The following is a 13,468-nucleotide window of genomic DNA, read 5'->3' as shown; positions in this document are numbered from 1 at the left end:
TGTTGATTAAGCAAAAGAAATCTTCCTTGCCCCATATCGATCATCTGCCAAGTTTCGTCAATTCTGTTCCTTACATAGCTATCAAAGTCACCATCTCTTTCACTCTGCACTGCTCCTAGTTAAGGCTTTCATCATAAATTACCCAAACTACTATAAAATTTTCTTAACTAGGTTTCCAGCTGCCAGTCTTGCCCTTTTCCAATTCATTTTTCATTACAGTCTCAATAATCACTAAAAATATATATTCTGTATAATTTTTAAAATTTAAAGTGTCATAATTACATTGTCTCAAAAGCAGAGCTCTCCTACTATGTGTGGACTATTTCTATAATGGTTGTGTTTCTAATTACAGATAATGGTTACTAAAAATGGCTGTTAAAAGTAGGAAAGGATACTAGGATGTCATTTATCATAATAGTTATTGTTCATTGAGTGTTAACTGTGTGCCAAACACTGATCCAAGCACTTGACATGTGTGGGCCTCTTTATTGTTCACAGGAACTCTGTGGGGGTAGACACTGTTTGTTAGTATTCTCCATGTGATAAAGAGAAAACTGAAATACAGAAAGAATGAAAAATTTGTTTGAAGTCTGGTCGCATTATTATTAAGTTGGGGAGCCAGGATTCACACCCAGCCGCTCTAGCTTTAAAGCCTGAGCTTGTAGTCACTGCTCTAATGCCTCTCATGATACTGTATTTTGACTCATGAACTATGAGTCTAAGTTCTAAACTTACAGCTTAGTGAGAAAAGTTAGAAAAGAGGATCATAAAATTATTTCATCTAGTTCCTGGATTGAATTTCTGTTAAGGCATTACATGATTTTTATTTCATCCAATAAATATTTATAAAGATCTCTAACAGGCCAGTCAGTATACAGAGTACCAGATTAAAAATAAATTTAGCACCAGTTTTTCAGAAATTATTATGTGTCTATAATTAGGGTAATTACATTTAGAAGATCTTTTTGATGATCTCCTTAAAGTCAGCAACTGTCTTTTTCATCTTTGTTTACCTAGTACCTGGAATGGAGAGAGGTGTTTAGCACTTAAATGTTTACTGAATATTCTTATTAGCGCCTTTTATCTTTTCTACTCCTTATTGCATTGTTTACTTATTGTTTTTATTTCAGTTGAGTTTTGTAAGAAATTGACTTACTTTTTTTTTTTTTTAACCTAGGGGATGTCCCACTCTTGTTCAAGCATTACCAGGCCCTAGCACACAAGTCACTGCAGGCAGCAACCATACGGCAGTACTTTTAATGGATGGACAGGTCTTCACATTTGGAAGTTTTTCTGTAAGGAATGTTTAAAACATTAATAATATTGCATTATACCATTGCCTTATAATTTGCCTATTTAGCTATTTTTTGTTTCCAGAATATAATATAACAATTATATTATAATTGTTACATATGCATATTTCATGCCTTCATCCCCAACACACACTAAACCTGGATGATATTCTTTGAAGTAATTTTCCTCTCTAGCTCAGCATTAGAATTTATTGAATTTAACAACTTTGTTAGAATTGGACATGTTTATTTCAGATTAAAGTCCTTTAAGCATTCAATAGAGCTAATTCTGTCATATGAAAGGTTATTTCTCATCTAACTTGTAGAGATGGATTTTTCTTAACATATAGAACTATGCTATTTTGTAACCTTTTAAAAGCCTAGTTTTTTAATTCGATTTGTTTAAAATTATACTTTCTTTTTTCCTTTTCCACCCTCTGAGTCTATCCGCCTGTTTGTTACATAGGCGCTTGTGCGCATTCTCTCCCTCTCTCTGCACCAAAGCTTAAAGAGTGAAAATGCTCTAAGAATTTTGTGTAGTCTGGGCATAGTAGATATCAAGAAAAATCTTTGCGAGACTGTACTAATACTCTTGTACCATTTCTGACGTGGGTAATTACTAAGAACTCTCGAACCTAAGTGTCTGAGATGACATTTACAGCTTTTGATTTTTTAAAAACTGTTAATGTGTACTTAAAATATTTTATTTGAAAATGGTTTCAAACTTACAGAAAGATTGCACAACTAAGAACAGTGTGTAGAATATCTGGTTAGTGTCTTTAGCCAGATTCACCTATTGTTAAGATTTTGATCCAGCATTTGCTGTATTATTGCACATGTGGCTGTTCTCTCTCACACACACAGTGTGTGTGTATGCACAAATGTGTGTGTGTACGTATGTATATAAAACATTTTTTTTCCTCAAATTCTTAGAGAATGTCTTGTGTACATTATGGCCCGTTACCTCCTACATACTTCAGTTTGTATTTTGTGAATTGACCTAATAATTATTTTTTGGCATTTCTTTCCCCTCCAATCTAGCATCAGGCATTACATTTGCTTGTTGTGTGTCTTTAGTCTCCTTTAATCTGTAACATTTCTACAGCTATGTATTGTCTATTATGACGTTGACATTTTTGAAGAGTTTATAGTACTGTTTTGAAAAATAGAATCCTCCTCATTTTTGTTTCTCTGATATGTCCTAATGTTTAGATGCAGGTTGTGCACCCAGGCCAAGATACTCTGTAAGTGATGTTGTGTTTGCCCTCACTGCATCACATCTGAAGGCTCAGAATGTCCATCTGCTCCTCATTGATTATGGACATTTTGATCACCTGATCAAATGTCTGATTTCTGTACTGTTTCTCATTTGAAACTATAAGGAGCCTGTAGGTTGACACTTTAAAGATGCCTGCTTCTCATCAAAATTTCCCTCTAGATTTAGCATCCATTGATCATTCTTTCCTGAGCTAGTCTTTACTGTAATGTTTAAAAAATGGTGATTTTTTTTTCAACTCCAGTAGGCACTTTGCCTTTTACTCTAAGCAAGAGCCCTCCTTTCCTGTTTACTTGTTTTTCTACTTATTATTGGTATAGACTCAGGTATTTGTATTTTCTTCATTATCATCTTTAATTATTTGGGTGCTTAGATTATTTCCGATTTGGCCAGCAGGAGCCCCTTCAAGCTGGCTCCTGTATTCTTGTGACATGCCCCTTCATTTTTTGGAGTACTTCCTTTCTTTCCAGCATAACAAGTTGTTCAGGGTTTATCTTGTAGAGGCCCTGTATGAGTCCTAGAATTAGCCATTTCTCCAAGAACCCTGATTCTTTTTAGTGGGGAATAGTATTAGACACTAACTGGGTACTAGAAGTGTTCATTGCTACAGGACGTCTTTGGTTCTCTAGTACACATATATTTATATGTCCACATATATGTATGTATTTTAGAAATCATAGGCCAGATGTGGTGGCTCATACCTATAATCCCAGCACTTTGGCAGGCTAGTGCAGGAGGATCACTCAAGCCCAGGAGTTTGAGACCAGCCTGGACAACATAGTGAGACCCCATCTCTATTTAAAAAATTAGCTGGGTGTCGTGGCACGTGCCAGTGGTCCTAGCTGCTCAGGAGGTTGAGGTAGGAGAATCACTTGAGCCCTGGAGGTCGAGGCTGTAGTAAGAGCCGTGATTCCATCATTGCCCTCCAGCCTGACAGCAGAGCAAGATCCTGTCTCAAAAAGAAAGAAAGAAAAACAAGCCCACACTGTGACTTCTACTTCCAATCCATTCCCACAAGGTTCTTTCTTACCTGTCCTGTTCTATATTTATGTTCTTTCTTCCTCAGTAAGAATCTTTCCTCTCAACAACATCAATATATTTATTTCTCACTTAGTCCCCAAATATGTCTAAAATAGTTTTATATTTGCTTTGCCTGTACAAGTTCAAAAAAACAAACTCACTGAAAGGTCATTCTTGCTCTTTCACCTCCCACCTGCTCCCCACCCCAAGTCTGAAGGTGTATAGTCAAGCACTGTCCATAAGTGGCCTGGATTCTCTCTCTCACTCCCTTTCAGTGGAAATTGTGATTCCTTTGGAATAGAGTGGGGCTCATTTGTTTCAGTTTAAGATTCCCCTCACCCTATCCTTTAAGTTTTATTTCATTTTTAAAATATATAGAACATTTACATGTTGCTAAAAGTTAAGTTATACAAAAATTGTGTACTCAAGAGGTGTCACTTCCTCCCATATCCTTGACATTCCTGCCTCCCCACACCTTTCACTCCACACTTAGAGGTAATGAATGTCATTGTTTTACAGTTTATTCTTCCTGTGTTTTTTCTTGTGAAGATATATAAACGTGCAGACACACTATATATATATCTCTCTCCATATATGTATATATGTGTATACACAGTTATGCACTGTGTAACAGTATTTTGGTCAGTGATGGACTGCATATGCTAAGGTGTTCCCATAAGATTATAATAAGTACTTTGACTATACCTTTTCTATGTTTACATGCAGAAATACTTACTAAAGGGTTACAGTTGCCTACAGTATTTAGTACACCAGCATGCTGTACAGGTTGGTAGCCTAGGAGCAATAGGCTACACCATATCGCCTAAGTATGTAGTAGACTATACCGTCTAGGTTTGTATAAGTCCACTCTGATGTTCGCAGCATCACAGAATCACCTAATGACACATATTTCAGAACATATCCCTGTCATTAAGTGACATGCGACTGTACATAAATATATATATTTCCCCTTTCCCGTTTTTTAAAGGTAATAGCCTATATATGCTCTTTTGCACTTTGCTCTTTTCGCTTCAGCATCTCTTCTAAAAATCACTCCATATCAGTTCATAAAGCTCTTCATTTTTTTTACCTCCATGTAATACCCCATTGTGTGTATATATGGGTTTATTCATTCAGTTTCTTATGTTTGTATATTTATGCTGTTTCCAATACTTTGTAATGATAGTAGTGAATATTGTTAGAGGTGTATCTTTGAGATAAATTCCTAGAAGTGAGATTACTGTGTTGAAGGTTAATGCCTGTGTAGTTTTGTGAGATATTAACAATTCTCCTGTATTTTGCTTTCACACTAACAGTGTACGAGATTGCCTGTTTTCCACAGAATTGCCAACAGAATGTGTTGTGGTACCTTTAATTTGTGCCAGTCTGATGGGTGAGGAATGGTCCTGCTTACTTCCAAGTTCCTTTGCCTTTAGTTGGTGCTCTGATCCTCAACGTTTGGATCCATATTTAGTATTTTGGCATTGAAGGTTAACTTTCTTTTTGGGGGCATGCGTTTCCCTGTGCTTTTTCTAACTTCTCCACATGCCTCTGTTCTCCTTCTTAAGAACTTCCCCTTTCGTGCTTTGCACATGCTCAGGTTTGCAGTAGCGGGTGGGTGGAGAGAACTCTTGGAATTTGGCTCTTCTGCTTACAGGAAACATAGAGATCATGACACCCACTGTCTCCTTTCACTGCTGAAGGTTTGAGTCACATGTAGATTTGTTTGCACAGCATATTTTTGTGTCTTTTGAGGTGGTTATGTGAGTGATAAGATTTGGAGTCAGACAGTCATTGTCCTCCAGTCCCAGCAGTCCTAGTTGTGAACTTTTATGAATTTAAATGTAGCTTATTTAAACCACATTCTGGTCCTTACGGGGTTGTCCAGGTATCTAACACATTTTTGGACTGCTTTTCTTCATATTAGTTGGTAGTAAGGGAATACATATTTATTTCAATAGTCAATGAAAAAGATAACTAACTTATTTTTCCTCCAAAAGCAGAGTATATCCCTGAATATGATATATTTTGCTCACTATTTACTTTTTTTTTTCTTTTTGAGACAGAGTTTCGCTCTGTCATCCAGGCTAGAGTGTAGTGGCATGATGATCTCAGCTCACTGAAACCTCTGGCTCCCAAATTCAAGCAATTCTTATGCCTCAGCCTCCCGAGTAGCTGGGATTACAGGCCCATGCCACCATGCCCAGCTAATTTTCGTATTTTTAGTAGAGACGAGGTTTCACCATGTTGGCCAGGCCGGTCTCAAACACCTGACCTCAGGTGATCCTCCCACCTCAGCCTCCCGAAGTGCTGGGATTACAGGCGTGAGCCACTGCACCTGGCCCCTGTTTACATTTTTGTGCTCTCTTATTTTTGTCAAAAAATAAGGACAGATCTTAAAAGAGTGTGAGAAATAAATGTTGAATCTTTTGGCTGCTTCTCTAATCATGTGCTTGCCATGTTTCCTTCCCTGGTTCTGTCCAGGGATTGAAGCTCAGTTGCTTCCACAGTTAGTTTGTGGCTGTGTTTTCTTGCTGTGCTACCTGGTGGTTGGATGACAACGTGACCAGAGTGTTTGCAGTGCTCCAGGCTCCCTTGTTCCAGAATGCTGTTGGGGGGAGAGAGGTCCTGAGCCAGGGGTGGAGGAATATCTACTGAGTCAATGTCAGCCTTCTTTTCTTCTTTTTCAGCTACAGGCTTACTAGTGAGAAACTTCCTATTCCTTTTTAAATTAAACTCTTACCTGACCAGGTCCCTATAGACAGCCATACTTTTAAACTGGTTAATAGTTATTAAAACATCATACCTTACCATTGATTGTGCTGTTTATTTTAAAACATAAATGAAATAACTTAGGGACATATCATGTGAAAACAACATTACATATTTTTCTAATTGTATTCACAGTTTCAGTATTTATTTTGGTCTTTTTACTTGGATATTCTCAGATTATATGAGTTCAATAGTGACTTTCTTTTATACTATCAGCTTACTATGTCAAAGTGACTTTTTAAATGAACAATTTGGAATACTAATATTTTAACATTGTGTGTATTTATCGTACTTTTCATTTAAATGTAGGTGAAGACAAAGTATTTTGGAGATACTTCTTGCATGGAAAATATTTCAAAACTTTTTTTAAAAAAAAAATGCACTTTATAAGACTTTCCAGGAATAATAGAAATTGTTTTATTACTTTATAAATATTTGGTCCAAATTTCTTACATATTGTATTTATTTTAAAAACCCAAACTAACAATTGGTGAAAAATAAGGTTTCATAGATTGATTTTTATCTACTGCCTCCTTAACTTTATGAAAATTAGATTGTTTACACAGCAATATTGCTAATATGGTTTATTTAATCTTTTAGAAAGGACAACTGGGCAGACCAATTTTGGATATGCCATATTGGAATGCAAAGCCAGCTCCCATGCCTAACATTGGATCAAAATATGGAAGAAAAGCTACTTGGATAGGTGCAAGTGGGGACCAGACTTTTTTACGAATTGATGAAGCACTTATTAATTCTCATGTACTTGCTACATCAGAAATTTTTGCCAGTAAACACATAATAGGTAATACCAGAAATAAACAAATGCCCCTTCCAAACTCTTGTCTTGATTGATAGTAAATGGTTTATCTTTCCCTGTAATGAAATGTACTTTTGTAGCTTTTTGTTTCCTTTCTGCTCAAAGAAATTTAAACAAAGCCTGTAAATGTCTCTGTTTATATGTGTCTATGTGCTGAAAGAATGGAATAATTGGGAGATCTGGAAACCACAGTATTTGTGAGCTAGACAGTGGTAGAACTATAAACTAAATTCTAGTAGGATAAAATCCATATTAGAGTAAGAGAGTTTTATGCATTGTTTCTTGCTAAATAAATGTTAGAAATTAATTTTTATGGGAGGTTATATAAATCAAACTTTGAAATTTCACGAAGACCAAGGTATCAATCTATACTGTGTCCATGATACTGTGAATAATTATATAATAGAGTAGTATAGCAAGAGATTAGGAGCATGTGTTGTGGATTTAGACATCTTGAGATTTTAGTCCTAATTCTCCCACTTAAAGATTTTTTAATTACTTAGCCTTTTTTGTTCTCTGCTTATTCATCTGAGAAATGGAGATAATATTACTTTATGGGTTTTGGAGAATATAAAAGGGTAATATATATGAAAATTATATATAAATATTTTTTTCTTAAGGCTTGGTACCTGCTTCTATATCAGAACCTCCTCCATTTAAATGCCTTCTGATAAATAAAGTGGATGGGAGTTGTAAAACTTTTAATGACTCAGAACAAGAGGATCTGCAAGGATTTGGTGTGTGTCTTGATCCTGTATATGATGTAATTTGGAGGTAAGCATCTCAGTTCATAAAACAGAGTAGTAAATAAGTTTTGATGCAGTTATACTCTTATGGTAATATAAACTTTATTTACAGGCGGACTTTTCACACATGAGTACTCTGCTGTTTATCTCATAACTGCAATTCTGTCTCAGTGATTCACAGGGACCTTTACAGTGTAGCATAGTGGTTAAGAGCATGCATTTTGAGCAACGCTACCTAGGTTTATCCCAGCTCCACAACTTGCTTTCTGTGTCACCCTGGAGAAGTTACTTTGACTGTGTGCCTCAGTTTTCTCATTTATGAAATGGGGATGCTAGTACTACAGAGATGCATAGTAGGTGCCATAGAAGTGTTTGCTATTATCATTATAATTATTAATTTTACTGTTGAGACTTCTGTTGTTATTTTTAGTCTGTCATCAATCGTGTTTATATTGTATAGAATTCATTCTATTTTTTGTTCTCATAATTATTACTATGAGGAGGAAATGATGCCAAAGACAATAAAAAATAAAGAAAATAATTGAGCTTGCCCTTTAAGAATGTGCATTAAAAAACACTCTTACTGGTAGAGAAATATACAGGATTATATGCATTCTGGAAATTATTAAAACGTACAGATAAATAAGGCACAAAAGAAACTCAAGAAATTATTATGTTGCATTTGTTTAAAATTTATTGTGGTGCTGGGCCGGGCGCGGTGCTCACGGCTGTAATCCCAGCACTTTGGGAGGCCAAGGCAGGCAGATCACGAGGTCAGGAGATCGAGATCATCCTGGCTAACACGGTGAAACCCTGTCTCTACTAAAAATACAAAAAATTAGCTGGGCGTGGTGGCGGGCACCTGTAGTCCCAGCTACTCGGGAAGCTGAGGCAGGAGAATGGCGTGAACCTAGGAGGCGGAATTTGCAGTGAGCCGAGATGGCGCCACTGCACTCCAGCCTGGGTGAGACTCCGTCTCAAGAAAAAAAAATTTATTGTGGTGCTTTATATACAAAATGAAAAAATAAGTTACCCTTCTTAGCGTTTCTAGCTTTGGATACTAATAGGAGGTGTACCCTGCCATCACCACAGTGGCTCATCACAGGGCTGAGCACTTCTTTCCTTTTGCAGCCAGCCTTAGAAGGCAAGATTCCAGTAAGTTGAAAGGTTGAAGTGGTGTGAGTGAGGAGACTTTTTCTCTGTCTTCCTTCTTCTACCCATGCCTGATTGCATTCTCATCAGACAGCCAAGTTCTAAGAGGCCATGTGGTGGCAATGGGATAGATCATCTCAAATGCCTTGCCAACTCCTTGGTAATTTTCTTCTGTGTTCCAAAATAGAGATTAATCATGAGGCTTGCATTCAGAGTGAAGAGACTGCTGCACTTCCCAGGTTGCTGGCCAGCTTACTGTCTTATTTGTGCATTTTATGAGAAGGCATAGTGGCCAGTATTGAGTTGAGTACATCTCAAATCAATTACATCTCCCTGGCAGCATTGTGCGGGGTAGATGAAATAACAAGAGACTATGGCTGAGTGGTCTTTTGTGATCATTCTTATGAAGACATGAGGTATTAAGAACCAAAGTTAGAATGGTCACAGTGGGGTAGAATGGAGGGGATAGAGAGAATAGATGTAAAGATAGAATTGGCTGCAGTTACTTACTGATTAGAAGTCAATGTTCAAGAGACTTAGTTACCAAAGAGCAGGCTCTGGTTTGGACTTAGGTGTAAATTGATGTTTTATTATTTTGTAGTTCTTACATGTTTTATTTTTAAATGAAGTAAATTTGCATTAGCAAAACAAAAGTAAAAATTGGCATGTGGAATCTGTTTCTGGATGCATTCACTAAGTTAGCAATAACAGTATAACTAAGTCTAATGGTAAAAACTTAATTGAACTAGAACCATTTCCCTGGGGTCTTAACAGAACTCTCAAGTATGATATTCAGCTGGTTGAACCTTGTCTTTTTCACTTATGGTAGTAGCAATGGGACAGATGATCTCAAATGCCTTGCCAGCTCCTTGATCAATTTCTCCATTGTTGGAAAACAGAGATTAAGAGATGTTTTGGTAAAACAACTGAGAGGTATTTTTCTTTAAATCAGGATCAGAATTTCTGTTATCCTGACTTCTGGCTGCTTTGTGTTGTTTGTGTTTTTCAGTGGGGCACTTAAATTTTATAATTATCATATGCATTGCACATCCAATATTAACTTACTTTGACTTTCCTTCTGGCCTGCGTCTGCTTCCTTTTATATTCTTTAAGAGCCAACTTTGCCTGAGTAATTTGAAACAACATCTATAAGGAGCAGATAAATGTTAAGAACACCTGTTTTATTTCCCACATACAAATTTACACAAATAATATGTGAATTTGTGTTATTTTTTAAAAACAAAACAAAAATACATACAGGAAAAAGGATGGTCATACTCTATGTCTGTTACTTTTCCCATACCGAATCCCACTAGCCTTCTCTGTGGATCACAAGTATGAAGTTTGATTTATATTGTCTGACACCTTTTAAAATGCATGTATTTTTCTTTTTATGTAAATAAAATGCCTACTCTAAAAGTTAGATTTTTGCTCAAAAATAATTTAGAGATCTTTCCAAGTCAGTATTTAAAGAACAGCTTCATTATTAAAATTGTGGAATTCTGTAGTCTGGATATACCAAATATACTTAACTGTTTGCCCATCAGTGAACATTTTAGATTTTTTTTAATATTACGATATTACCTACAATGCTACAGTGAACAAATACACAGGTATCTACACACAGAGTTTTACACACGTGTGGAAGTATTTCTGCAAGCTAGCTTTTAAAATGTAGAATTGCTGAGTTAAAAGATAGGCTCACAGAATTGTAAAATGACTAAGGTAAGTCTCAATCACTTTAGAAGTTTATTTTGTCAAGGTTGAGGGGATGCCTGGGAAGAAAAGACAAGCCACAGTAGGATCTGTGCCCTGTACTTTTTCTGAAGAGGTTTGAGGGCTTCAGCATTTAAAGAGGAAAAGCGAGCAGAAGGAGAAAGGGAAAAGAAAAAATGAGAGGATGTGGTCACATTCTTGTAGGGTTTCAATTAGGCTTACTGAATCCACATGTTGCACTTGAAAAGGAAGGGGTAGAGGGAACAGTGAATTTTGTATTTGGAGTTAAAGTAAACATAGAGTAGAGGAAGCAGTCATACTCATTCATCTGGGGCGGATGGGGCTTGGTGAGGGGATGGGCAGATAATTTCTAGTCTCTTCTTGTCTCTTACCATGAATTTGCCAGAACCAAAAAGAGATTTGAATCCAAGGATATTAGAAACTATGTGTTTCCATTATTTACCATCAAGAGAGTTAGTGAAACTGTTGAACACTAAAGACCAAGGGAAAATCTTAAAAGCAACCAGAGAGAAAAGAATGATCACCTAAACAACGAGATCAACAGAACTTCCCAAAAGCAATAATGCAATAATATTAATGCTGCTAATTATAGAAGCTACCATCATATATTTTCTCCCAAATGCTATTTTAAGTGCTTTTTAAAAATAATTTAAAATGTTTTAATTGTGGTAAAAATACAGTGTAAAATTTAGCATCTTAATCATTTTGAAAGTCTGCAGTCAGTAGTGTTTAGTATATTTATGTTATTGTGAAATAGATCATCAGAACTTTTTTTTCTTGGAAAACTGAGACTCTATATTTATTAAACAACAGCTTGCATCCCTCACTTCCCAACCCCTAAAAGAGGTCGGGAAGTGGAGATAGTTTTTTGAAGTTTTTGTTACAAAAGAGATAAGAGAAATGGGATGATGAAGATGTTGTGGGTTCCTAATAGTTTTTAATTGGTTTTTACTGTTTATTCATATGGTTGAACATCCACATCCATTCTGTTTGTGCCTCCTTTCTATGGATAGCATTCCATGTCCTTTCCAATTTTTGCTATGAATTGATTGTTTCTAGCTCTTATACATTGAGGATATTGTAGCTTTGTCTCACATGTACACTTCACATTTTTCTTCAACTTGTCCTTTGTGTTTAAACTTTTTTAATGGGGTATTTGTTGAGTTTCATATTTATAGGTATGTATCAAAACTTTATACAGTCAAGAATTATAATCTACATTACTATTTTCTGTATTATTTAAGTATTATAATCTACATTACTATTTTCAAATTATTTCACTTTTAGTGATATAGTTTTTATATGTTTAGCTTAGATCCAGAAGATAATGAGCTACATTTGTCCTCTTTAAGCTGACTGTATTATTTATTCTCTTTGTATCATCAGTTATGTTTTAGGAATTTTTTTTAAAAACAAAACCACATTGAGGTGCTGTAATTATTCTTTTTCTTTAAAGGTTTCGACCAAATACTAGAGAGCTGTGGTGTTACAATGCAGTGGTTGCTGATGCCAGGCTTCCCTCAGCAGCAGACATGCAGTCCAGATGTAGTATCCTAAGTCCTGAACTTGCCTTACCAACAGGATCAAGGGCCCTCACTACCCGATCTCATGCAGCTTTGCACATTTTAGGTAGGGTTGCGATTTGATGTACCATTAATTCACATTAATGTGTGCTGTCCAGGGTTTTTTTTAGAGTATTTAAATTTGTATGTAATTCTGTCTTGTTTGTTAAATAATAATAATATACAAAATAAGTTAAATCCTCTAAGAGGCTAATTCCACAGAAAACAATACATGAGACCTGTACTAACGGTATCAAAGATTTATGTATGCCCAATTATTTAATTTTCCCAGAGGTAGACCCTTAAAAATAATGTTTTTGCTCAACTTGAATGTATAAACTTTTAAAGATATGATAAAATGTTCAAATATATAATATTTAATGTATATTATTTTAAATAACAAATTCTATAAAATGTAATTAATTTTATATACGTCTTCTGTTTCTTCTTATATAACACAGTTTTCCACAGCATATCAACTTCATTCTTATTTAATTACTTTGAGATGTAGTACTTTTGCAATATATTTATTTTGTAGCTGGAAATTTTATATCACTCTACATAACTATGTATTTTCTTGCTTTTAAAAATGATCCTTAAAAAAACTCATTTTAAGACTAGCACTTGCAGTTGTGAAATCATATTCCTAAATATAATTACTGTATCATAAATATAACTCTTTGTTTCTTTTTTCTCAAATTTCATTTTGGTTTCTATTGTAGACATCCAAAACTAGTGTTGATTAAGTTTGTGTGACACTAATGTGTCTTCCTCAAATAGTATTTTAAGAATCAAACTAATTTGGAGAGTTTCATAAAAGGAAGAACCTTGTAAGAATTCAAAGGTTAAGTGATTTCAACTTTTCAGAGATCCAGTTTTGTGTAAAAGGTTGTCGTATGGCATGTTTAAATATGATCATTAATCAGATAAGGGATAATTTGTATTGGTTTTAAGCATTCTTCCATGAAATGATATTTAAAGCTTGGAGCAACATTCTGAGTTTATTTATTTTAATTTATCCCCATAGCATTTAATGTCATCAATACCATAGGACATTTTAATTTCAAGGAGTTAAATTTTGTTTATTTGTT

General features: G+C 35.3%; 1 protein-coding gene across 21 annotated transcripts in view; it reads left to right on the top strand.

Annotated features, from left to right (window-relative positions):
* The window catches only part of MYCBP2 (MYC binding protein 2), a 276,766-nt gene that overhangs the window by 107,626 nt on the left and 155,672 nt on the right, over positions 1-13,468 (top strand). For all 21 annotated transcript variants that reach the window (XM_054529141.2, XM_024230800.3, XM_024230799.3 and 18 more), the window contains 4 exons: positions 1,178-1,295; positions 6,961-7,165; positions 7,801-7,954; positions 12,272-12,444. In XM_054529141.2, coding sequence (XP_054385116.1) covers positions 1,178-1,295; positions 6,961-7,165; positions 7,801-7,954; positions 12,272-12,444 — 650 coding nt within the window. The remainder of the gene's footprint in view (positions 1-1,177; positions 1,296-6,960; positions 7,166-7,800; positions 7,955-12,271; positions 12,445-13,468) is intronic.

This window comes from Pongo abelii, chromosome 14 (assembly GCF_028885655.2).
Source record: "Pongo abelii isolate AG06213 chromosome 14, NHGRI_mPonAbe1-v2.0_pri, whole genome shotgun sequence".
Taxonomy (NCBI): domain Eukaryota; kingdom Metazoa; phylum Chordata; class Mammalia; order Primates; family Hominidae; genus Pongo; species Pongo abelii.
The sequence above is the reverse complement of the archived record's forward strand: the minus strand, read 5'-3'. Positions and strand labels throughout refer to the sequence as shown.